The 27,813-nt window shown below is 37.0% G+C and overlaps 1 protein-coding gene across 1 annotated transcript; it reads right to left on the reverse strand.

Moving 5' to 3' along the window:
• Nucleotides 1-1,010: 1,010 nt before the first annotated feature.
• On the reverse strand, nucleotides 1,011-27,813 carry tm4sf18 (transmembrane 4 L six family member 18). Its single transcript, XM_062028563.1, has 4 exons — nucleotides 27,428-27,813; nucleotides 11,590-11,658; nucleotides 8,185-8,327; nucleotides 1,011-5,055 (listed from the first exon to the last, which is right to left on the reverse strand). Exons 1-4 carry the CDS (start codon nucleotides 27,605-27,607, stop codon nucleotides 4,857-4,859), a joined length of 591 nt encoding a protein of 196 aa, XP_061884547.1. The 5' UTR covers nucleotides 27,608-27,813; the 3' UTR covers nucleotides 1,011-4,856.

Here is a 27,813-nt window from a genome sequence, read left to right on the forward strand (position 1 = left end):
TATATCAATTTACACTCCCGTTCAAAAGTTTGGGGTCACATGGAAATGTCCTTATTTTTGAAGGAAAAGCACTGTACTTTTCAATGAAGATAACTTTAAACTAGTCTTAACTTTAAAGAAATACACTCTATACATTGCTAATGTGGTAAATGACTATTCTAGCTGCAAATGTCTGCTTTTTGGTGCAATATCTACATAGGTGTATAGAGGCCCATTTCCAGCAACTATCACTCCAGTGTTCTAATGGTACAATGTGTTTGCTCGTTGGCTCAGAAGGCAAATTGATGATTAGAAAACCCTTGTGCAATCATGTTCACACATCTGAAAACAGTTTAGCTCGTTACAGAAGCTACAAAACTGACCTTCCTCTGAGCAGGTTGAGTTTCTGGAGCATCACATTTGCGGGGTCCATTAAACGCTCATAATGGCCAGAAAAAGAGAACTTTCATCTGAAACTCAACAGTCTATTCTTGTTCTTAGAAATGAAGGCTGTTCCACAAAATTGTTTGGGTGACCCCAAACTTTTGAACGGTAGTGTATATCAATATATATCAATACAGTCTGCAAGGGATACAGTCCGTAAGCACACATGATTGTGCGTGCTGCTGCTCCACTAATAGTACTAACCTTTAACAGTTAATTTGACTCATTTTCATTAATTACTAGTTTCTATGTAACTGTTTTTCTATTGTTTTACTTTCTTTTTTATTCAAGAAAATGTTTTTCATTTATTTATCTTATTTTATTTTATTATTTTAAAAAAAAAAAGGACCTTATCTTCACCATACCTGGTTGTCCAAATTAGGCATAATAATGTGTTAATTCCACGACTGTATATATCGGTATCGGTAATTGAAGAGTTGGATAATATCGGATATCGGCAAAAAGCCATTATAGGACATTCCTAATTGAAATATGTTGTATAGTTGAAGACTTACGGTCATTAGAAAACATCATAATGGCAGCTACCCTTTTTTTTTTTTTTTTTTTTAATTTTTTTTTTTTTTTTTCTTTCTATCTTAAAGATCTAAAAAAAATATTTGGGAATGTCCGGCGAGCCAGATTGAAAAGCTTAACGGGCCGCTTGTGGCCCCCGGGTCTTAATTTGCCCAGCTCTGGTCTAAACCAACTCAGTGCATCTTCATTGTTGTCGTGTTTCACCATTTTTTAATTGATTCATGCTGCAAAATGTAAAATGTACAAACTGTGTAAATGACGCAGGTGTGTATTGTCAGGTGAGCAGTAGACACTTGTGAGCTTTTTGTGTACTTGGATGTTTGTGTTGTTGTGCTGTGTGTAATCCACCTAGTCACCTGAGGCTATGTCCACACTAAGCCGGGTAACCCCTTAAAAGGAGTAATTATTTAGCCTAACCCCCGTTTCAGCCACACTAAACCAGCGTTTAAAGTCCCCCTCCTCGGACAAGTTGTTTACACGGGTAAGCGCGCCGTGTATTTCTTAAATCTCTTCGCTTTGTATGGACTCATTGATCGTTTACAAACTGAGTTCTGACAGGAAGTGACGTCAGAAAGAACGCGCCACAGCCAGCTTCATAATAAAGCCGTTTCGTAACTCGGAGCTAACCACTGGAAATATGGAGTCGAGTCATCCAGACATGGCCGTGTTTCTCCTTCTTCTACATCAGGGGTGTCCAAAGTGCGGCCCGCAGGTCTTTTTTTAACGGCCCCACGACACATTCTAAAAATACGATAAAAAAACCCCAAACAAAGGTGGTATGAAAGAGCAAACAGGTGAAATGTAACAAGAACATGTTGCAATGTTTACTCTAATAACACAAAGCTGCCATGCGGGCTGTTTCTTTCTTTAAAAAATAATATTTAATCAAAATCAACGTCATTATGAATTATTGACCTATTCAAGGCTCCAATTACGTCACATGAAATATTCCACTTTGAGATATTCTTTGGGGAAAATGTTGCATATTTTGTGTTTGCCACATAAAAAACTGAGCTGTTGTTTTTTAAAACAAACAAACAAAAAACATCAACAACAATAAAACTTAGAATTGACGGACGGATCCGAAGCTGATCTCGACATTATTGTGCTAAAAGTAATCAGTAAAAAAAAAAAAAAAAGTATAATTTATTTTTGAACACTTTAATGAGTAGGAGGACTCTTTTGGATCCCCAATCATTTTAGGGATTTTTTTGTTTGCGTGTGTCATCGCTCAAAAAATGACAATGTTGTTATGAGTTATTGACCTTTTTAAGGCTCCAATTATTTTATAATCTCAAATATTCTACTTTAAAATTTAATTGGGGGAAAATATTGCATATTTAGTAGGTTTTTTTTCCATAAAAAAACCTGGGTTTTTCTTTGACGAAAAGGGCATACAACTTAAATGTTTAAAAACGTTTTTTGGACAGATACACCTAATGTTGATCTACAGATTTAAACTGTGAATAATAATGATAATAATAATACTAAATAATGACACATTTTTTATATTTTTTTTGAGCAAAACTCTTTGGGTTCAAGCCTGAGTGGAGGCCTAAATGTATATTTTTTTTATACATTTATTGTATTGGTTTTTAAAATAAAAAATATCAAAATGGCCCCCGCCTGCTTTGATATTTCAGTGTGCGGCCCTCAGTGGAAAAAGTTTGGACACCCCTGTTCTACATGTACAGACACTTGTGGAAATCACACATGAATACCTTAAGAGAAAGCCATTGCAGCTATTTGGGATACAACACTTCTCAGACGGCAAGACAGCTTTCCAATGTCCAGGTCAGCTGGGATTCTACTTACCGAAAAACCTCGTCCATTTGTCGAAGGAGAGACAACGAGAATGCGGGCTCCCGTGGATGTGATAAAAAAAAAAAAAGGTAAGCGTGTGCTTTGTATTACCTGGCCGTCGAGGGAAGACTATGGAAGACGGCGAATGCTTTTGGACTGGCAAAGCAGACTGTATCAGTTATTGTCCGCCATGTATGTCGCGGACTCAACGTCTAGGTCCAGAGTATATAAAGTCACCAAAAAGGAATGGACAATGAAGGTGAAGGCAAAAGAGTGAGGAGTGTCCTGACCAGATATCTAGATCCCGAGATTGATTGTTGTAAAATGTTCTTTCTCACATTGTTTACGTGTCTAATAAAGAGGTGATTAATTGATGATGTCTCAGGTGTGATTCACTACCATAGGGCCCCAAGGCGCACTGGATTCCAGTTCATTGAAATACCACAGATGATGTGGTCCTGATGGCTTCAACTGGCCAGGATCTTCAGCTCTCACTGGATCGGTTCACAGCTGAGTGTGAAGCAAGTCCGAGTCCATGGTTCTAGCCCGGAAAAGGGTGGAGTGCCATCTCCAAGTTGGGGAGGAGATCCTGCCCCAAGTGGAGGAGTTCAAGTACCTGGGAGTCTTGTTCACGAGTGAGGGAAGAGTGGATGGTGAGATCGACAGGCGGATCGGTGCGACCTCTTCAGTAATGCGGACGCTGTATCGATCCGTTGTGGTGAAGAAGGAGCTGAGCCGGAAGGCAAAGCTCTCAATTTACCGCTAGATCTACGTTCCCATCCTCACCTATGGTCATGAGCTTTGGGTTATGACCGAAAGGACAAGATCACGGGTACAAGCGGCCCAAATGAGTTTCCTCCGCCGGGTGGCGGGTCTCTCCCTTAGAGATAGGGTGAGAAGCTCTGTCATCCGGGAGGAGCTCAAATTAAAGCCGCTGCTCCTCCACATGGAGAGGAGCCAGATGAGGTGGTTCGGGGATCTGGTCAGGATGTCACCCTAGGGAGGTGTTTAGGGCACGTCCAACCGGTAGGAAGACCCAGGACACGTTGGGAAGACTATGTCTCCCGGCTGGCCTGGGAACGCCTCAAGATCCCCCGGGAGGAGCTGGACTAAGTGGCTGGGGAGAGGAAAGTCTGGGCTTCTCTGCTTAGGCTGCTGCCCCCGCGACCCAGATGGATGGATGGATGGTGGCCTAGTGGTTAGACAGTCCGCCCCGAGATCGGTAGGTTGCGAGTTTAAACCCCGGCCGAGTCATACCAAAGACTATACAAATGGGAGCCATTACCTCCCTGCTTGGCACTCAAGGGTTGGAATTGGGGGTTAAATCACCAAAAATTATTCCCAGGCGCGGCCACCGCTGCTGCCCACTGCTCCCCTCACCTCCCAGGGGGTGAACAAGGGTGATGGGTCAAATGCAGAGGACAAATTTCACCACACCTAGTGTGTGTGTGACAATCACTGGTACTTTAACTTAACTTTAACTTTACACATACAAACTGTAGCACACAAAAAAGCACATTTAATTAAAAAAAACGTTATTATGGTCTTACCTTTACTTATAAATGAAGTCCATGCGCCGCTGTTGTGCTGGATTAATGCACCCCCGCCGTAGAATGCACCCCCTGACGGGAGTGTTATGTCATATTTCACCACACCTAGTGTGTGTGTGACAATCATTGGTACTTTAACTTAACTTTAACTTTACACTTACAAACTGTAGCACACAAAAAAGCACATTTAATAAAAAAAACGTTATTATGGTCTTACCTTTACTTATAAATGAAGTCCATGCGCCGCTGTTTTGCTGAATTAATGCGTGTTAATGAGTGTTATGTCAAATTTCACCACACCTAGTGTGTGTGAGACAATCATTGGTACTTTAACTTAACTTTAAGACTGGATATTGTTCAGATAAGTTACATTTCAGAACTTGCACACAAAGCAACACTGGAGGTGACTATGAGGTGCGCATTTTCCCGCGCATGCGTACTAGGTCGCGTTGCGCCGGCTGACGGAGGGGGAGCGGGACGGGGAGGGGGTCTTAAACGACAAGGATAAGGTGAGGTGGGATTTACCCGGCTTAGTGTAGAATTTGCCTAAGCGTTCAAACTGTACTCCTGCTTGTAGCAGCAAGGCCGACAGACGGCGTTCACCACGCCGCTGCCGAGCTGAAGGAGGCAGAGGACGAACTCCAACACCGCCAGGCCCAAGAGCACGCACAGCAGAGTCACGTTCCACTCCACGATGCGGACGGGCTGGAGGCAGAGAGACCACATCTCTGGCTGCAGCAGATACCTGCAACGGAGGAAACGGGTTCGCAACGTGAAAAAGACAATCAACACGACGTCTGTGTACTTTAATTTAGCATTTATGACCGGGGGCATGTTGGTTTCCTAGCAACAGGCGTACACTTTCCACTTGTCTGAGTGTAGTTATTAAAGTGTTGCCAATGCTGGCTTTTCAACTTTGCGCCTAGAACAATCCGGATGGTTCTTTCCCTTTACAAGTACACGACATCCACAGTTTCCAGAAACAATCTGAAAATGTGGACTCGTCAGACCACGGAACACTTTTCCACTTTGTATCAGTCCATCTTAGATGAGCTCAGGCCCAGCGAAGCCGGCGGCGTTTCTGGGTGTTGTTGATAAAGGGCTTTGGCTTTGCATAGTAGAGTTTTAACTTGCACTTACAGATGTAGCAACCAACTGTAGTTACTGACAGTGGTTTCTGAAGTGTCCCTGAGCCCATGTGGTGATATCCTTTACACACCGATGTCACCTTTTTGATGCAGCACAGCCCGAGGGATCAAAAGTTCATAATATCATGGCTTACGTGCAGTGATTTCTCCAGATTCTCTGAACCTTTTGATGATATTACGGAGCGTAGATGGTGAAATCCCTAAATTCCTTGCAATAGCTGGTTGAGAAATGTTGCTCTTAAACAATTTGCTCAGGCATTTGTCGACAAAGCGGTGACCCTCGCCCCGTCCTTGTTTGTGAATGACTGAGCATTTCACGGAAGCTGCTTTCATACCCAATCATGGCACCCACCTGTTCCCAATTAGCCTGTTCACCTGTGGGATGTTCCAAATAAGTCTTTGATGAGCAACTTTATCAGTCTTTTTTGCCACTTGTGCCAGCTTTTTTTTAAACATGTTGCAGGCATCAAATTCCAAATGAGCTAATATTTGCAAAAAATTAAGTTTCAGAGTTCAAACATGAAATATCTTGTCTTTGCAGTCTATTCAATTGAATATAAGTTGAAAAGGATTTGCAAATCATTGTATTCTCTTTTTATTTACCATTTACAAAACGGGACAACTTCACTGCTTTTCGGGTGTTGTACATTTATAGATTTCATTTAGAAACAAAAGTGTGCGCTCCGCATTGAGCCTCAAAGGGATGCACTTTGACTTGTGTTACTGAGAGACTCAAAAACAATTACTAAACTATCAGTTATTGAATTAACGAACTACTGCTTGAATGCTGTGATTATTTATTTTTTATGCAAATTTGTCATTACGCATACTTGCCAACCCTCCCGACTTTCCCAGGAGATGCCCGAATTTCAGTGCCCCTCCCGAAAATCTCCCGGGGCAACCATTCTCCTGAATTTCACCCGATTTCCACCCGGTTAACAATTTTGGGGGCGTGCCTTAAAGGCACTGCCTTTAACGTCCTCTACAACCTGTCGTCAGGTCCGATTTACCTCCATATCACATAATATATGCAGCTTTTTACACACACACACAAGTGTTTCCAAGCATACTTGGTCAACAGCCATACAGGTCACACTGAGGGTGGCCGTACAAACAACTTTAACACTGTTACAAATATGCGCCACACTGTGAACCCACACCAAACAAGAATGACAAACACATTTCGGGAGAACATCCGCACCGTAACACAACATAAACACAACAGAACAAATACCCAGAACCCCTTGCAGCACTAACTTTTGAGGACAACATTTTTGAATAAGGCTGTGACATAACAAAAAAGTGGGAAAAGTGAATATTTTTCGGACGAACTGTATATCAACTCTTTATTGCTCAAACAGCACAATTGTTGTCCTCCGGTTCCTGTCCAGGCCGCTAAGCCTTCTGGGTAATGTGGTACATAAACATTTAGCAACACACCAGCGTGCTCACTTTCTAGTTTACATATTTATTTATTTGACCTGTATTTGTGCAAATAAGCAAATAAAAACCGTTTTTCATTTGGCCAAATGTGACGATAATCTCTCATCATCTTTTATTTACCAACAAAAATGATCGCAATTGATCTCTGGTAACCGTCCACATATGGTCTTAGAGTGCTGGAACATAAATGAGTGTTCAAGGGTAAAATAAACAGAGCATTTCTGCAACTTGCTAATGACAAAGCAGACAGCAAACAATAACAAAGCCTCAGGTGGTGTTCATGGAGTTATAATTAATCATTACTATTATTAGTTATAATTAATCATCACTATTATTAGTCGTAATGAATTAAACAGTACAGAAATGAGCTATGAGTATGTGAGTTCACTGCCATCCAGTGTTTACTTTTAAGTCTGTGCAATATAAAATGAGTAAGACATCAACACAGTATTTTTTTTCCAGTTTTTGTCCAAATCCTTTGCTTTTTTGAGATTGAGGCTACAACACTGAGACCGGGGGTCAGCAACCCGCGGCTCTTTAGCGCCGCCCTAGTGGCTCCCCGGAGCATTTTTAAAAAAGTGTTGAAAATGGTATGTTTTTTGTTTGAGGACAAAACATGACACAAACCTTCCCAATCGTTAGAACTACCACTCTTTAATATGTTTGTGTGTATGCTTCACTGATGACATTATTTGGTCAACATCGTTTTGTCCTACTCATTTCGACGGTTCTTGAACACAACCGTAGTGTGGACTGTGACGCGACAGTTTGTTTACATGTAAAATATTCCACTCCTCTGTCTCATTTTGTCCACCAAAAGTTTTATACTGTGCGTGAATGCACAAAGGTGAGCTTTTGTTGATGTTACTGACTTGTTGGAGTGGTTATCAGGCATATTTGGCCAATCCATGACTGAAAATTCCTATAAACACACTCCGCAACCTTGTGGACAGCCTTCCCGGAAGAGTTGAAGCTGTAATAGCTGCAAAAGGCGTCATATTGAACCCTATGGGTTAGGAATGGGATGGCACTTGAAGTTCATATGTGAGTCAAGGCAGGTGGCCAAATACTTTTGTCTAATTTCATTTTTTGCGGCTCCAAACAGATTTTTATTTTTTTATTTTTGGTCCAATATGGCCCTTTCAACGTTTTGGGTTTCTGACCCCTGACTTAGAACAACGTTTTCGCAACTTTTGCCACAACTTTCTGAAAAAGCTGCCGCAAATTCAGCTGTTGAAAGAAGAAGAAAAAATATGATCCCACAGGGACTGGTGTCTTCCTACCTGCCCCCCTGATCTGCGAAGGGGTACGACCACCCGAGAGAGGTGAAACACTGCGGACCCTGCGTCAAGGCGAAGCCGGAAACCACGAAGCAGTAGCCGGACCCTGCCAGGCCGACCACAGCAGCCAACACCGACCCACACATCTGGAGAGCAAGGTCAAGATTATTATGGGAATCTTTGTTTTTGTTTTTGTTACAGCGACGTATCATTCTTTCCTCCACGTTGTCATGCAAGAAACAAATAAGGAAAGGCAGCTGCACACACACACACACACACACACACACACACACACACACACACACACACACATACATGTCTTGCCTACTTTGTGTGGACCCACGTTTGGTTAGTGGGTTGTGAGGGCCCCCCTTTCCACTATAGCTAGAATGATGAAAAAATATACATCTAGCCCTAGATGGGAGTAGAGATTTGCAACTAGGGATGTCCGATAATGGCTTTTTGCCCATATCCGATATTCCGATATTGTCCAACTCTTTAATTACCGATACCGATATCAACCGATATATACAGTCGTGGAATTAACACATTATTATGCCTAATTTGGACAACCAGGTATGGTGAAGATAAGGTACTTTTTTTTAAAATTAATGAAATAAGATAAATAAATTAAAAACATTTTCTTGAATAATAAAGAAAGTAAAACAATATAAAAACAGTTACATAGAAACTAGTAATGAATGAAAATGAGTAAAATTAACTGTTAAAGGTTAGTACTATTAGTGGACCAGCATCACGCACAATCATGTGTGCTTACGGACTGTATCCCTTGCAGACTGTATTGATATATATTGATATATAATGTAGGAACCAGAATATTAATAACAGAAAGAAACAACCCTTTTGTGTGAATGAGTGTAAATGGGGGAAGGAGTTTTTTTTGGGTTGGTGCACGAATTGTAAGTGTATCTTGTGTTTTTTTATGTTGATTTAATACAAAAAACAAACAAACAAAAAAAACAAAACAAAAAAAAAAACGATACCGATAATAAAAAAAACGATACCGATAATTTCCGATATTACATTTTAAAACATTTATCGGACATCCCTAGTTGCAACCTCACTTCAGAATGCAAAACACACAAAGTAAAAAAAATATGTTACTTCTGTAGTTGTGAGGACCAGGCAAATGTCCTCACAAGTCAAAAGATCCTCACAGAAAGGGTGGTTTATCAAGTGTATGTCCACACAAGGACGGTGAGACAAGTGCACACACACACACACACACACACACACACACACACACACACACACACACACACACACACACACACACACACACACACACACACACACACACACACACACACACACACACACACACACACACACACACGTCTCGCCTACTTTGTGTGGACCCACGTTTGGTTAGTACAAACCCCGTTTCCATATGAGTTGGGAAATGGTGTTAGATGTAAATATAAACGGAATACAATGATTTGCAAATCCTTTTCAAGCCATATTCAGTTGAATATGCTACAAAGACAACATATTTGATGTTCAAACTCATAAACATTTTTTTTTTTTCATATAACCATTAACTTTAGAATTTGATGGCAGCAACACGTGACAAAGAAGTTGGGAAAGGTGGCAATAAATACTGATAAAGTTGAGGAATGCTCATCAAACACTTATTTGGAACATCCCACAGGTGAACAGGCAAATTGGGAACAGGTGGGTGCCATGATTGGGTATAAAAGTAGATTCCATGAAATGCTCAGTCATTCACAAACAAGGACGGGGCGAGGGTCACCACTTTGTCAACAAATGCCTGAGCAAATTGTTGAACGGTTTAAGAAAAACCTTTCTCAAGCAGCTATTGCAAGGAATTTAGGGATTTCACCATCTACGCTCCGTAATATCATCAAAGGGTTCAGAGAATCTGGAGAAACCACTGCACGTAAGCAGCTAAGCCCGTGACCTTCCATCCCTCAGGCTGTACTGCATCAACAAGCGACATCAGTGTGTAAAGGATATCACCACATGGGCTCAGGAACACTTCAGAAACCCACTGTCAGTAACTACAGTTGGTCGCTACATCTGTAAGTGCAAGTTAAAACTCTCCTATGCAAGGCGAAAACCGTTTATCAACAACACCCAGAAACGCCGTCGGCTTCGCTGGGCCTGAGCTCATCTAAGATGGACTGATACAAAGTGGAAAAGTGTTCTGTGGTCTGACGAGTCCACATTTCAAATTGTTTTTGGAAACTGTGGACGTCGTGTCCTCCGGACCAAAGAGGAAAAGAACCATCCGGATTGTTCTAGGCGCAAAGTGTAAAAGGCAGCATGTGTGATGGTATGGGGGTGTATTAGTGGCCAAGACATGGGTAACTTACACATCTGTGAAGGCACCATTAATGCTGAAAGGTACATACAGCTTTTGGAGCAACATATGTTGCCATCCAAGCAACGTTACCATGGACGCCCCTGCTTATTTCAGCAAGACAATGCCAAGCCACGTGTTACAACAGCGTGTCTTCATAGTAAAAGAGTGCGGGTACTAGACTGGCCTGCCTGTAGTCCAGACCTGTCTCCCATTGAAAATGTGTGGTGCATTATGAAGCCTAAAATAGCAGAAGGGAGACCCCCGGACTGTTGAACAACTTAAGCTGTACATCAAGCAAGAATGGGAAAGAATTCCACTTCAAAAATGTGTCTCCTCAGTTCCCAAACCTTTACTGAGTGTTGTTAAAAGGAAAGGCCATGTAACACAGTGGTGAACATGCCCTTTCCCAACTACTTTGGCATGTGTTGCAGCCATGAAATTCTATGTTAATTATTATTTGCAAAAAAAAAAAAAAGTTTATGAGTTTGAACATCAAATATCTTGTCTTTGTAGCATATTCAACTGAATATGGGTTGAAAAGGATTTGCAAATCATTGTATTCCGTTTATATTTACATCTAACACCATTTCCCAACTCATATGGAAACGGGGTTAGTAGGTTGTGAGGGCCCCCCTTTCCACTATAGCTAGAATATTGCTTTTGTTACAGCGACGTATTATTCTTTCCTCCATGTTGTCATGCAAGAAACAAATAAGAAAAGGCAGCTGCACACACACACACACACACACACACACACACACACACACACACACACACACACACACACACACACACACACACACACACACACACACACACACAAACACACACACACACACACAGCAGCTGCCCATGTGGCTTGAGTGGTGTGTGCCAAGCTTACTTTGTTGCGTGTGAACCGACAAAAGCCCCCTTGTCTAATTATCATGGCTGGATTAGCATTAGCATTCCACCTACCAAAGGGCGCAGTGTTGCATCGGGGCCCAAACAACAACTGTGTTGGGAGAAAAGCGACACGTGCGTAGAGCATTTAGTCTCTTTTTCGGTCGTCGGTTCCTTACCATCAAGCTCTCATTCCAGCAACAACTGCATTTTCCCAGCGTGATGAAGGTTACTGCCGGAATGAGCATCTAGAATAACAGAGACAAGACTTATTAGGTAACGACTAAAGCAGGGGTTCTTTACCCTTGTGTAATGTTTATATTGTTGTTACTCAGCCAGCGTTTGTTGTTGCATTTTGTGGCTTTTAATGCCTCACCATCAAACACTTTTATGTTCAAATACTGAACAGGTGTTTACCTTATCCCAATAAACATCTGTTCAGTATTTGAACATAAAAGTGTTTGATGGTGAGGCATTAAAAGCCACAAAATGCATCGGGTCCATCAGACCCACAAACGCTGGCTGAGTAACAACAATATGAACGTTGCGCGGAAAATTTGCTCTCACTTTCTAGCACATTTGACCCTCTGATGTTCTGTGTACCTACACTCTGTCCTCCTCCTGTCTAGGCCTGCTGTGTGTGTGTGGTACACAGAACATCAATTTCCACACTTCTATTAGCCCCGGTTCCAGTGGACCCTGACATCTTATATGTGATAGAAATGTGTAGGGGGGGTGTATGGTGTGTGGTCATTAAATATGTATTCTGATATATGTTCTTCACAGAAAATGAGCCAAAGTCAGTGAGTCTTAGTTTGACAAATGTATTAATTGTATCATTTTTCTTTTAATAAAAAATGGAAACGGGTCCCACAGACCCGAACACCACACCTTTTTGACCTCGGGGCCCAACTTTTCCTCAAATAATTACAGTGAATTAGTAATCTTACTCTTGGTTTTAATTGTGTTCAATAACTATATCTAACCTACTTACAGTTAAAGAGAATAAACCTAAAAATGAAGACAAATTAAATATACTGCAGAAGAAGGCACTCGAAAAAATGTATGAACAATACATGTATTTGAAAATGATTATTATTATTTTTTAAATTGTATTTTGTTTATAGATTATATGCAATCTGTTGTTGTGTTCCCTAATTTTGGGTGTACATAAATGAAGGTGTGTGTTGGACATAATCTGGACTGGACCTGGTTTTAAGAACCCTTTAGCCTCTTAAGGCCCAAGCTGTTTGTTTACAGGATTTTTTTATTTCTCTTTGCTATACCTGCACTTGTCACTTTCAAAAAACAAACACAATTATGGCTAGTTGAGCAACAATCGTGTTCCCATGTTTAGTTTTTACTCATTTTTACTAATTGGTTTTTATCTAGTTTGCACTTTGTCTGTGTTATTATTATTATTGGCTTTCATCTAGTTTGCCCTTTGTCTGTATTACTACTATTATCATTATTATCGACTCATTCTATTTTTTATTTTCCTATTTTAATGATTTTCGATCTGTGTTGTTGTTGTTGTAAATTAGCTTTGGCTATTTTATATTATTTATTTATATACTTATGTATTATATACTTAATTATTTTTACACTTATTTATTATAAAAATTATTTATTTATATACTTATTTATTTATATACTATATATTATTTTTTGATATACTTATTATATATTATTTATTTATATACTTATTTATCATATACTTATTTATTTATATACTTATTTATTTATATACATATTTATCATATATTATTTATTTATATACTTATTAATTATATATTATTTATTTATATACTTATGTATTATATACTTAATTATTTATATACATATTTATTATAAAAATAATTTATTTATATACTTATTTATATACTTATTTATTGTATACTTATTTATTTATATATTATTTTTTTATATACTTATTTTTATATATTATTTTTTGATATACTTATTTATTATATATTTATATACTTATTTATTATATACTTATTATTATATACTTATTTATTTATATACTTATTTATCATATATTATTTATTTATATACTTATTTATTATTTATGTATATACCAAAGACATGCACCTGGGGATAGGTTGACTGGCAACACTAAATGGTCCCTAGTGTGTGAATGTGAGTGTGAATGTTGTCTGTCTATCTGTGTTGGCCCTGCGATGAGGTGGCGACTTGTCCAGGGTGTACCCCGCCTTCCGCCCGATTGTAGCTGAGATAGGCTCCAGCACCCCCCGCGACCCCGAAGGGAATAAGCGGTAGAAAATGGATGGATACAAACACTATGATGCATACATTGGATAACAGTTTCAGATGTCTATGTTTTTGTATCTGTCCCTATTTCAAATAAACCTCTATAATAATAATAATAATAATAATAATTTGGGCTTATTGGACCCTAGTTAGAATAAAAACTAAGAATCATCTTTTGATATGATGTACTTAGTCCATAAGTACACAAACGTGTACTTCATGTTTGGTGACATGCTAATTCTTATTTTTACACTTTTTTTTTCCAAATTCCATTGTATGTTATACTCTTCTGACACCACCAGATGGCAGTATAAGTGTCCACATAAGTGGCCATAAGACCCCAATTCTGTAGTATACACAATTTTGGAAATAAGAGCTAAAAGGTGCTGTCCACGCATGTGGCCACTAAGCATTTAGAGGTTTTAAACCAGGGTTCCCCAACCTTTTTTCTACCAGGGACCGGTTTAATGTATGCATTATTTCCACGGACCGGCTTTCTACGTGCGGCAGATAAAAAACAGCCAACAAATTAGCCTTTGGCTCCAATCTGGCACATTAACATTTTATATACACTACCGTTCAAAAGTTTGGGGTCACATTGAAATGTCCTTATTTTTGAAGGAAAAGCACTGTACTTTTCAATGAAGATAACTTTAAACTAGTCTTAACTTGAAAGAAATACACTCTATACATTGCTAATGTGGTAAATGACTATTCTAGCTGCAAATGTCTGCTTTTTGGTGCAATATCTACATAGGTGTATAGAGGCCCATTTCCAGCAACTATCACTCCAGTGTTCTAATGGTACAATGTGTTTGCTCATTGGCTCAGAAGGCTAATTGATGATTAGAAAACCCTTGTGCAATCATGTTCACACATCTGAAAACACTTTAGCTCGTTACAGAAGCTACAAAACTCACCTTCCTTTGAGCAGGTTGACTTTCTGGAGCATCACATTTGTGGGGTCAATAAAACGCTCAAAATGGCCAGAAAAAGAGAACTTTCATCTGAAACTCGACAGTCTATTCTTGTTCTTAGAAATGAAGGCTATTCCACAAAATTGTTTGGGTGACCCCAAACTTTTGAACGGTAGTGTATGTCTATTAATGTGCATTGTCCCATGTACTATAACAAAGCAGTTGTAATATACAACTATTAACAAGCTTATTGCTGTGTTTAGTGGGAGAGGCGAATGTTAAGTCAGAGAAAATGCGGTAGTTTACAAATTAATTCATGTTTCTGTGGGGCCCGGTAGCAAATGCGTCACGGACCGGTACCAGTCCCCGGACCGGTGGTTGGGGACCACTCAATCTAATTTCATTGAGAACCTGGTCTGGTGAAGATAAGGTCCTTTTTAAAAATAAATAAAAAATAAAATAAAATAAGATAAATAAATAAAAAATTTCTTGAGTAAAAAAGAAAGTAAAACAATATAAAAACAGTTACATAGAAACTAGTAGTTAATGAAAATGAGTCAAATTAATTTGGTTTGGTGCACTAATTGTAAGTGTATCTTGTGTTGTTTATGTTGATTTAATAAAAAAATAAAATTAAAAAAAATTGAAAAAAACAATACATGTATTCATATCGTATTTTCCAGACTATAAGGCGTACTGGTATATTAACTGCACCCACTAAGATTTAGAAGAGAAAAAGACGTGTTGGTATATTAGCCTCAACGGACTATAATCCGCAGATGTAAAACACTTGTAAAGAACATCATGTCATGGCTGTCTTGAGTTTCCAATCATTTCTACAACTCTTATATTTTTGTGATGTAGTGATTGGAGCACATACTTGTTGGTCACAAAAAACATTCATGAAGTTTGCTTCTTTTATGAATTTATTATGGCTCTACTGAAAATGTGAGGGTCAAAAGTATACATACAGCAATGTTAATATTTGCTTACATGTCCCTTGGCAAGTTTACCTGCAATAAGGCGCTTTTGGTAGCCATCCACAAGCTTCTGCTGGAACTGGTGACCACAAAATTGGTGCAGTTCAGCTAAATGTGTTGCTTTTCTGACATGGACTTGTTTCTTCAGCATTGTCCACACGTCAGGACTTTAAGAAGGTCATTCTAAAACCTTCATTCTAGCCTGATTTAGCCATTCCTTTACCACTTTTGAGGTGTTTTTGGGGTCATTGTCCTGTTGGAACACCCAACTGCGCCCAAGACCCAACCTCCGGGCTGATGATTTTAGCTTGACCTGAAGAATTTGGAGCAGGGGTCACCAACCTTTTTGAAACCAAGAGCTACTTCTTGGGTAGTGATTAATGCGAAGGGCTACCAGTTTGATACACACTTAAATAAATTGCCAGAAATAGTCAATTTGCTGAATTTACCTTTAACTCTATGTTATTATTAATAATTAATGATATTTACACTTAATTGAACGGTTTAAAGGAGGAGAAAACACGAAAAAAAATTACAATTAAATTTTGAAGCATAGTTTATCTTCAATTTCGACTCTTTAAAATTCAAAATTCAACCGAAAAAAAGAAGAGAAAAACTAGCTAATTCGAATCATTTTGAAAAAATTCAAAAAAAAAATTCTGGAACATCATTAATAATTTTTCCTGATCAAGATTAATTTTAGAATTTTGATGACATGTTTTAAATAGGTTAAAATCCAATCTGCACTTTGTTAGAATATATAACAAATTGGATCAAGCTATATTTCTAACAAAGACAAATCATTATTTCGTCTAGATTTTCCAGAACAAAAATTTTAAAAGAAATTCAAAAGACTTTGAAATAAGATTTAAATTTGATTCTACAGATTTTCTAGCTTTGCCAGAATATTTTTTTTGAATTTTAATCATAATAAGTTTGAAGAAATATTTCACAAATATTCTTCGTCGAAAAAACAGAAGCTAAAATGAAGAATTAAATTATAATGTATTTACTATTCTTTACAATAAAAAAGATCAATTTACTTGAACATTGATTTAAATTGTCAGGAAAGAAGAGGAAGGAATTTAAAAGGTAAAAAGGTATAAGTGTTTAAAAATCCTAAAATCATTTTTAAGGTTGTATTTGTCTTTCCGAAAGTTATAAGAAGCAAAGTAAAAAAATAAATGAATGTATTTTAACAAGTGAAGACCAAGTCTTTAAAATATTTTCTTGGATTTTCAAATTCTATTTGAGTTTTGTCTCTCTTAGAATTAAAAATGTCGAGCAAAACGAGACCAGCTTGCTAGTAAATAAATACAATTTAAAAAATAGAGGCAGCTCACTGGTAAGTGCTGCTATTTGAGCTATTTTTAGAACAGGCCCGCGGGCTACTCATCTGGTCCTTATGGGCTACCTTGGTTGGTGACCCTCTGATTTGGAGGTAATCCTCCTTTTTCATTGTCCCATTTACTCTCTGTAAAGCACCAGTTCCATTGGCAGCAAAACAGGCCCAGAGCATAATACTACCACCACCATGCTTGACGGTAGGCATGGTGTTCCTGGGATTTTCTCCTCCAAACATATTGCTGGGTATTGTGGCCAAACAGCTCCATTTTTGTTTCATCTGACCACACATGGACAAAGATGAGACCTTCTGGAGGAAACTTCTGTGGTCAGATGAACCAAAAATGTAGATGTTTGGCTACAATACCCAGCAATATGTTTGGAGGAGAAAAAACAAGTTGTAGAAATGATTGGAAACTCAAGACAGCCATGACATGATGTTCTTTACAAGTGTACGTAAACTTTTGTTTGACTGTACATGACCTATTTCTTTTAAAGTAGTAACACGGGAACAAGAAACGTCAACGCACAACAAAGTAAGTTTTGTGTGGGAAAATATAATCTCTCATCTGTTTCTACCCTAAAACCCAAACAAAGTGAAGGGCTCAGTGGGAGCACAGACCCGACACAGCAACATGGCGAGCGCAGGGATTATCTGTTTATTCACACAGAACTCCACTGTTCTCAGGGGACAAGTGTAAACACATGCAGACTGTGTAACGCTGGAGGGAAATCACTTTTAAGAACAAAAATACTCCTACTGTGAGGAGAGAGACACATGGAAATACATGAACTTCCAATGGTATGTCTCTATTGCTAGGATTTGTTTAGTACATTTTTAATAGTGGAATTTAAAAACTTGGCGTTTATTTATTTATTTTTTTAATGAATAAACCGCTTAGTGCCTTTAAACCAGGGGTGTCCAAAGTGCGGCCCCGGGGGCCATTTGCGGCCCGCAGATGTCATTTTTTAACGGCCCCCGCGGCACATTCTAAAAATACGATGAAAAAAATAAAAAACATAAAAAGGTGGTATAAAAGAGCAAACAGGTGAAATGTAACAAGAACATGTTGCAATGTTGACTCTAATAACACAAAGCTGCCATGCAGGCTGTTTCTTTCTTTAAAAAAAAAATAATGAATCAAAATCAACGTCATTATGAATTATTGACCTATTCAAGTAAAATGGAGGGGAAGAAAGAGAAGCAACCTACATGAACCTTGTAGATTGTCACTCCATTTTACGTATATATATATATATATATATATATATATATATATATATATATATATATATATATATATATATATATATATATATATATATATATATATATGTATATATATATATATATATATGTATGTGTATATGTATATATATATATATATATATATATATATATATATATATATATATATATATATATATATATATATATATATATATATATATATTTTTTTATTTTATTTACGTCAGCTGGCTAAGGTTAAAAACCTGCTTTCTAGGCAACAGTTTGAGACAGTAATCCATGCCTTTATTACATCTCGGCTGGATTACTGTAACGCTTTATATTTTGGAATTAGTCAGTCCTCCCTCTCACGTCTGCAGCTGGTCCAAAATGCAGCTGCCCGACTTTTAACAAACACAAGAAAAAGAGAGCACATTACTCCTGTTTTAGCCTCCCTCCACTGGCTGCCTGTGTCTTTTAGAGTCCATTTTAAAATTATCTTACTTGTTTTTAAATCCTTACATGGTCTTGCCCCACCTTACCTCTCTGAGCTGCTCCACCTCTATGCCCCCACCCGGTCCCTCAGGTCAGCTGATCAGCTGATCCTGGAGGTACCCAAATCCAAGCGTAAGCTCAGGGGGGACAGAGCCTTCTCTGTTGCGGGCCCAAAACTCTGGAATGATCTTCCACTTCATGTGAGACAGGCCCCTTCTTTGGCTATTTTTAAGACCCTTCTTAAAACCCATTTTTATTCACTGGCTTTTAACCCAGCATGAGACTTTAAACTGTTTTTAACTTTTAACTTTTTTAACTGCTTTTTATCTAACAAAATTGTTCTTAGGGTAATTTTGTATTTGCTTTTTTAATGTGTATTTTACTTCTGTTTTAAATTTTATTTTTTAGTCTGTCCTTTGCCTTTATTTCTTTGTGGTGTACAGCCCTTTGTTTTTCAACTGTGGTTGTTTTTAAAGGGCTTTATAAATAAAGTTGGTATGGTATGGTATGGTATATATATATATACATGAGAAAAATACAAACAATGGGAGACCAGGCTTTCTGCTCCGCCACTCCCAGTCTGTAGAACGCTCTCCCTGACCACCTAAGGGCACCACAGACTGTGGCTGCTTTTAAAAAAGCCTTTTTTTTTTTTAGATATATGCATACTAGTTCTAGCTATTAGGCTGTTCTAGTTTTTATTTTATTTTAATCATCTTTTTATTTTTATTTTTTTTAGTACATTATATAATATATATATGTGTGTATATATATATATATATATATTATATGTAAATGTGTGTGTGTGTATATATGGGTGTGTATATATGTATATGTATATGTCCATGTATATATATATATGTACCGGTATATGTGTGTGTGTGTATATATATGTGTGTGTGTATATACACTACCGTTCAAAAGTTTAGGGTCACCCAAACAATTTTGTGGAATAGCCTTCATTTCTAAGAACAAGAATAGACTGTCGAGTTTCAGATGAAAGTTCTCTTTTTCTGGCCATTTTGAGCGTTTAATGGACCCCACAAATGTGATGCTCCAGAAACTCAATCTGCTGAAAGGAAGGTCAGTTTTGTAGCTTCTGTAAAGAGCTAAAGTGTTTTCAGATGTGTGAACATGATTGCACGAGGGTTTTCTAATCATCAATTAGCCTTCTGAGCCAATGAGCAAACACATTGTACCATTAGAACACTGGAGTGATAGTTGCTGGAAATGGGCCTCTATACACCTATGTAGAATAACACAAAGCTGCCATGCAGGCTGTTTCTTTCTTTAAAAAAATAATAATGAATCAAAATCAACGTCATTATGAATTATTGACCTATTCAAGGCTCACATTAAATATTCCACTTTGGAATATTTTTTGAGGAAAATATTTTGTGTCTGCCATATAAAAAACTAAGCGGTTTTGTTTAAAGAAGGGCCTAAAATGAACAAACAAAAAACATAAACAACAACAAAAGTTACGATTGACGGATGGATCTGAAGTTGATCTTGAGACTATTGTGTTAAAAGTAAAAAAAAAAAAGTAAGTACACATGGCACACTGACAAAGCTTAACCTATTGTTACTATAACAATCTACAAGGTTCATGTAGGTTGCTTCTCTTTCTTCCCCTCCATTTTTCTGCATTCTTTCGTATCTCAAGTTATCATTACAGTATATGTATTGTTGCATTTGAACAATTGTATTGTTGATAATAAAGGTAAAGTATTGGTATTGTTTATTATCAATAGCACTATTTCTATTGGTATTTATATTGCTCCATTTGTAGTGTAATAATGCTCATTGTCATTTCTGTATTATTTTTTTATTTTCGCTAGCTGCTTATTTGCTATTACTTTTAGCATCATATTTGTACATGTCGTATTTGCTGATGTTGCTCTGTTGTTGTTGTTGTTGTTGTTGTGTTTGCTGTTGTTGTTTTTGTCTCTCTGTCTAATCCCCCTCTTGTCCCCACAATTCCCCCCTCTGTCTTCCTTTTTTTCTCTTTCTATCCCCTCCTGCTCCGGCCCGGCTGCACCAAATGATAATATAAATACATTTAATAAAGTCAAAATACAAGTAAGGCAACAAGAGAAGTATCCTACACTTCTCTTTTGTAAAGTAAATCTGAACAGCCGATATGGGCATCTACATCTGCTATATGATTTGCCCGAGAAGCTGGGCAGGACATTTAAAAAAAAAAAAAAAAAAAAAAAAGGAAGATCTCCGTCGAGACAGAGAGACTTTTAAAACTGAAGAAAGATAAGGAAGACTTCTACAAACAAGTTATCGATGGATGCTTTTGTTCAGAAGGAGCGGCGCATGGACTTCAGTGTTTCCCATAAACTGCCAAGATACCTGTGGCGGTGGGGGCGTGGCTATGGGCGTGGTCACCGTGACATCATCGAGTAATTTGCATAATTTACTACGATATGATTTTCTCTAAAAAGGCTCAAAAACTGTATACTTACTAATTAATAATAACAGTTTTGTTTTAAACGTCCATCCATCCATTTTACAATATAATTACAACACTTTATGTACATATTTATATACAGATTTGAACAATAAGTTATTCACTGAAATATATTTATTAATTGTGGTTCTTACAAAAAATATATCTTATAAAATATAAAAGCTGAAATGTCTCTTAAAGCTCTGCCCCTTTAATTAGTGCATACTAAATAATTTAACTTTAGCCTACTACTACAACCATATTATTTACCAGCAACATAAAGTGAAACAGAGGCAGAGGTGTCCTGCCACAGTCAGTAACAAATAAACAGAAAACAGTAGTGGTCAAATACAAATAAGGCAACAAGAGAAGTATCCTGCACTTCTCTTTTGTAAAGTAAATCTGAACAGCCTATATGGGCATCTACATCAACTATATGATTTGCCTGAGAAGCTGGACAGGACAAAAACAAAACAAAAAAATCTAAAAAAAAAAAATGTTTTATATATTTTTATTTGTGGCGGACGTAATTCTTTCGTGGCGGGCCGCCACAAATAAATGAATGTGTGGGAAATACTGGACTTCATTTATAAGTAAAGGTAAGACCATAATAACGTTTTTTTTATTAAATGTGCTTTTCATGATGGTATCCTTACATCACACTCAAATTTATAAGCGCAGGCCTAAATTTACCGCATGCCTTTGGTAAGCGCCGGAGTGAGAAGAGGTTTTAAATTAATGACTGCCCCGGCGCTAATTCAAGGAAATACGGTATTATGCTCTGGGCCTGTTTTGCTGCCAATCCAATCCAATCCACTTTATTTATATAGCACATTTAAACAACAAAAATGTTTCCAAAGTGCTGCACAACAATATTAAAAACAGTATTAAAAACAATATTAAAAACAATAATCAAATATTATCCTTAGCTCCACCAATGACTGAATAAAAACAAAAAATAAATAAATATAGAACCAATATAAAAACAATATAAAAATACATATGAATAAAAAAACAATTAAAACAGTAAATAGAAATCAAAATGTATAAAAAAAACACGGAGGACAACAGAGGACAGAGGACCACACAACTCACGTAGTGTTAAAAGCCAAAGAATAAAAGTGGGTCTTAAGACGAGACTTAAAACACTCCACTGTGGGGGCAGTTTGAACATGGAGGGGCAGGGTGTTCCAGAGCTTAGGGTTTTAAGTCTGGTCTTGGGCACCACGAGCTGGAGCTGGCTCTCGGACCTCAGAACGCGCGCAGGAGTGTAAATTTGGATGAGGTCCGAGATATACTGAGGTGCCGGCCCATGTAAAGTTTTAAAAACAAACAGCAAGGATTTAAAATTAATTCTAAAATGAACAGGGAGCCAGTGCAAACTCCGAAGAATTGGGGTTATATGCTGGCGTTTCCTGGCCCCTGTTAAAAGTTGTGCTGCCGCGTTCTGGACTAACTGCAACCGGGAGAGAGCTGCCAATGGAACTGGTGCTTTACAGAGAGTAAATGGAGGATTACCTCCAAATTATTCAGGACAAGCTAAAATCATCAGCCCGGAGGTTGGGTCTTGGGCGCAGTTGGGTGTTCCAACAGGACAATGACTTCAAACTAGAGATGTATAATAGATAAATGCGTTAAAATGTAATATCGGAAATTATCGGTATCGGTTTTTTTTATTATCAGTATCGTTTTTTAATTTTTATTTTTATTTTTTTATTAAATCCACATAAAAACACAAGATTTTATTATATACAGGATAAAACACATAATGTAATAAAAAAGAGAAATATGATAAACAAATAAGTAAAAAAAAATGTGAAAAACTCAGTATACTGTTTTCCACACATTTTTTATATTAATTAATTTTTTCAATTTCTCTTTTTTTTCCGTTATATTATGTTTATTATTTATTATGTTTTATATCTTCATGTCTTTTATTTCTTTGTCATCTTAATAAATATCTATCTTTCATTTCTTATGCTAGTTGACAATAATAAAAGGCATTTCTTTTATTTTTTATATTCATTTATTTTTTCAATTTCTCTTTTTTTTCCGTTATGTTATGTTTTATATCTTCATTTATTTTTATTTCTTTGTCATCTTAATAAATATCTTTCTTTCAATGTTATGCTAGTTGACAATAATAAAAGGCATTTCTTTTATTTTTTATATTCAATTATTTTTTCAATTTCTCTTTTTTTTCCGTTATGTTATGTTTTATATCTTCATTTCTTTTATTTCTTTGTCATCTTAATAAATATCTATCTTTCATTTCTTATGCTAGTTGACAATAATAAAAGGCATTTCTTTTATAAAACGTAACATATTCTCTTTATTATTAACATTTTCATACAGAAAAATGATAGACAATAATGTCAAACTGCAACATCAAACAGCAGAAGTACAGAAACAATGATCATCGTATAAAAAAGGCAATGATGCAAAAGAGAATGGATTTGTAATCCTGTGTTGGTTTTACATCAAGTTTCAATGTCACTAGTCAATATCACAGTCACTTCCTATTGCGCTTTGAACCAAGATCTGTTAAGCTTTCCTACGCTTTGAGTCAAGCTTTGCTGAGCTTTGTCAGGCTTTGTCACGCTTTGATACGCTCTCGGCGCTTTATTCCATTCTTGACAGAGCGCAGAATTTTTTTAAACAGTTTAAAAAATGTTGGCGAACTTGCAGTATCGTTTTTTATTTTTATTTTTTATTAAATCCACATAAAAACACAAGATACACTTACAATTAGTGCACCAACCCAAAAACCCTCCCTCCCCCATTTACACTCATTCACACAAAAGGGTTGTTTCTTTCTGTTATTAATATTCTGGTTCCTACATTATATATCAATATATATCAATACAGTCTGCAAGGGATACAGTCCGTAAGCACACATGATTGTGCGTGCTGCTGGTCCACTAATAGTACTAACCTTTAACAGTTAATTTTACAAATTTTCATTAATTACTAGTTTCTATGTAACTGTTTTTATATTGTTGTACTTTCTTTTTTATTCAAGAAAATGTTTTTAATTTATTTATCTTATTTTATTTGATTCATTTTTTTAAAAAGTACCTTATCTTCACCATACCTGGTTGTCCAAATTAGGCATAATAATGTGTTAATTCCACGACTGTATATATATCGGTTGATATCGGTATCGGTTGATATCGGTATCGGTAATTAAAGAGTTGGACAATATCGGCAAAAAGCCATTATCGGACATCCCTACTTCAAACACATGTCAAAAGTGGTAAAGGAATGGCTACATCAGGCTAGAATGAAGGTTTTAAAATGGCCTTCCCAAAGTCCTGACTTAGACAATGCTGAAGAAACAAGTCCATGTCAGAAAACCCACAAATTTAGCTGAACTGCACTAATTTTGTCAAGAGGAGTGGTCAAAAATTCCAGCAGAAGCTTGTGGATGGCTACCAAAAGTGCCTTATTGCAGGTAAACTTGCCAAGGGACATGTAAGCAAATATTAACATTGCTGTATGTATACTTTTGACCCTCACATTTTCAGTAGAGCCATAATAAATTCATAAAAGAAGCAAACTTCATGAATGTTTTTTGTGACCAACAAAATTACTAGTTTCTATGTAACTGTTTTTATATTGTTTTACTTTCTTTTTTATTCAAGAAAATGTTTTTAATTTATTTATCTTATTTTATTTTATTCATTTTTTTAAAAAGTACCTTATCTTCACCATACCTGGTTGTCCAAATTAGGCATAATAATGTGTTAATTCCACGACTGTATATATCGGTTGATATCGGTATCGGTAATTAAAGAGTTGGACAATATCGGCATATCGGATATCGGCAAAAAGCCATTATCGGACATCCCTACTTCAAACACATGTCAAAAGTGGTAAAGGAATGGCTACATCAGGCTAGAATGAAGGTTTTAAAATGGCCTTCCCAAAGTCCTGACTTAGACAATGCTGAAAAAACAAGTCTATGTCAGAAAACCCACAAATTTAGCTGAACTGCACCAATTTTGTCAAGAGTGGTCAAAAATTCCAGCAGAAGCTTGTGGATGGCTACCAAAAGTGCCTTATTGCAGGTAAACTTGCCAAGGGACATGTAAGCAAATATTAATATTGCTGTATGTATACTTTTGACCCTCACATTTTCAGTAGAGCCATAATAAATTCATAAAAGAAGCAAACTTCATGAATGTTTTTTGTGACCAACAAAATTACTAGTTTCTATGTAACTGTTTTTATATTGTTTTACTTTCTTTTTTATTCAAGAAAATGTTTTTAATTTATTTATCTTATTTTATTTGATTCATTTTTTTTTTTAAGTACCTTTGTTTTTTGTGACCAACAAAATTACTAGTTTCTATGTAACTGTATTTATATTGTTTTACTTTCTTTTTTATTCAAGAAAATGTTTTTAATTTATTTATCTTATTTTATTTGATTTTTTATTTTTTTTTTAAGTACCTTATCTTCACCATACCTGGTTGTCCAAATTAGGCATAATAATGTGTTAATTCCACGACTGTATATATCGGTTGATATCGGTATCGGTTGATATCGGTATCGGTAATTAAAGAGTTGGACAATATCGGCAAAAAGCCATTATCGGACATCCCTACTTCAAACATGTCAAAAGTGGTAAAGGAATGGCTACATCAGGCTAGAATGAAGGTTTTAGAATGGCCTTCCCAAAGTCCTGACTTAGACAATGCTGAAGAAACAAGTCCATGTCAGAAAACCCACAAATTTAGCTGAACTGCACCAATTTTGTCAAGAGTGGTCAAAAATTCCAGCAGAAGCTTGTGGATGGCTACCAAAAGTGCCTTATTGCAGGTAAACTTGCCAAGGGACATGTAAGCAAATATTAACATTGCTGTATGTATACTTTTGACCCTCACATTTTCAGTAGAGCCATAATAAATTCATAAAAGAAGCAAACTTCATGAATGTTTTTTGTGACCAACAAAATTACTAGTTTCTATGTAACTGTTTTTATATTGTTTTACTTTCTTTTTTATTCAAGAAAATGTTTTTAATTTATTTATCTTATTTTATTTGATTCATTTTTTTAAAAAAGCACCTTATCTTCACCATACCTGGTTGTCCAAATTAGGCATAATAATGTGTTAATTCCACGACTGTATATATCGGTTGATATCGGTATCGGTTGATATCGGTATCGGTAATTAAAGAGTTGGACAATATCGGCAAAAAGCCATTATCGGACATCCCTACTTCAAACATGTCAAAAGTGGTAAAGGAATGGCTACATCAGGCTAGAATGAAGGTTTTAGAATGGCCTTCCCAAAGTCCTGACTTAGACAATGCTGAAGAAACAAGTCCATGTCAGAAAACCCACAAATTTAGCTGAACTGCACCAATTTTGTCAAGAGTGGTCAAAAATTCCAGCAGAAGCTTGTGGATGGCTACCAAAAGTGCCTTATTGCAGGTAAACTTGCCAAGGGACATGTAAGCAAATATTAACATTGCTGTATGTATACTTTTGACCCTCACATTTTCAGTAGAGCCATAATAAATTCATAAAAGAAGCAAACTTCATGAATGTTTTTTGTGACCAACAAAATTACTAGTTTCTATGTAACTGTTTTTATATTGTTTTACTTTCTTTTTTATTCAAGAAAATGTTTTTAATTTATTTATCTTATTTTATTTGATTCATTTTTTTAAAAAAGCACCTTATCTTCACCATACCTGGTTGTCCAAATTAGGCATAATAATGTGTTAATTCCACGACTGTATATATCGGTTGATATCGGTATCGGTTGATATCGGTATCGGTAATTAAAGAGTTGGACAATATCGGCAAAAAGCCATTATCGGACATCCCTACTTCAAACACATGTCAAAAGTGGTAAAGGAATGGCTACATCAGGCTAGAATGAAGGTTTTAAAATGGCCTTCCCAAAGTCCTGACTTAGACAATGCTGAAGAAACAAGTCCATGTCAGAAAACCCACAAATTTAGCTGAACTGCACCAATTTTGTCAAGAGTGGTCAAAAATTCCAGCAGAAGCTTGTGGATGGCTACCAAAAGTGCCTTATTGCAGGTAAACTTGCCAAGGGACATGTAAGCAAATATTAACATTGCTGTATGTATACTTTTGACCCTCACATTTTCATAATAAATTCATAAAAGAAGCAAACTTCATGAATGTTTTTTGTGACCAACAAGTATGTGCTCCAATCACTACATCACAACAAAATAAGAGTTGTAGAAATGATTGGAAACTCCAGACATTATGTTCTTTACAAGTGTATGTCCACTTTTGACCAGGACTGTATAGTTAAAAAGGAAATGTGGTGTACTCACCAGCAGTCCTCCACCACCCAGTCCACCAAAGTACCAGATGTAGCTAGCCAGACGGCCCTGCTGGATGTACGTCAATTCTCCCATTGGAAACAAGAGCAGCAAGTTGGCCACCACACAGCAGAGGGCCAGAGGCAGCAAAGCCAGGCCCAGAGATCTGGCAAAACCCACCGAACAACACATCGCTCAGCCCGAAAAGACAAGGGGAGAGAAAAAAAATGCACTGCAACGGGAAAAGGAGATTGAAGTGAGGCAAACTGCAAAGAAGTGCAGGAGGGGAAGGATGGGTCTGAGCAGCTGGCTGGGGAGGCAGGAAGCCAGCAAGTGGTGGGAGTCTGTGTATTGGATAGACTATCCTTCCTTCTAGAAGCACTTCTACTACAACAAGG

The sequence above is a fragment of the Entelurus aequoreus genome, linkage group LG19 (assembly GCF_033978785.1).
Source record: "Entelurus aequoreus isolate RoL-2023_Sb linkage group LG19, RoL_Eaeq_v1.1, whole genome shotgun sequence".
NCBI classification, from domain to species: domain Eukaryota; kingdom Metazoa; phylum Chordata; class Actinopteri; order Syngnathiformes; family Syngnathidae; genus Entelurus; species Entelurus aequoreus.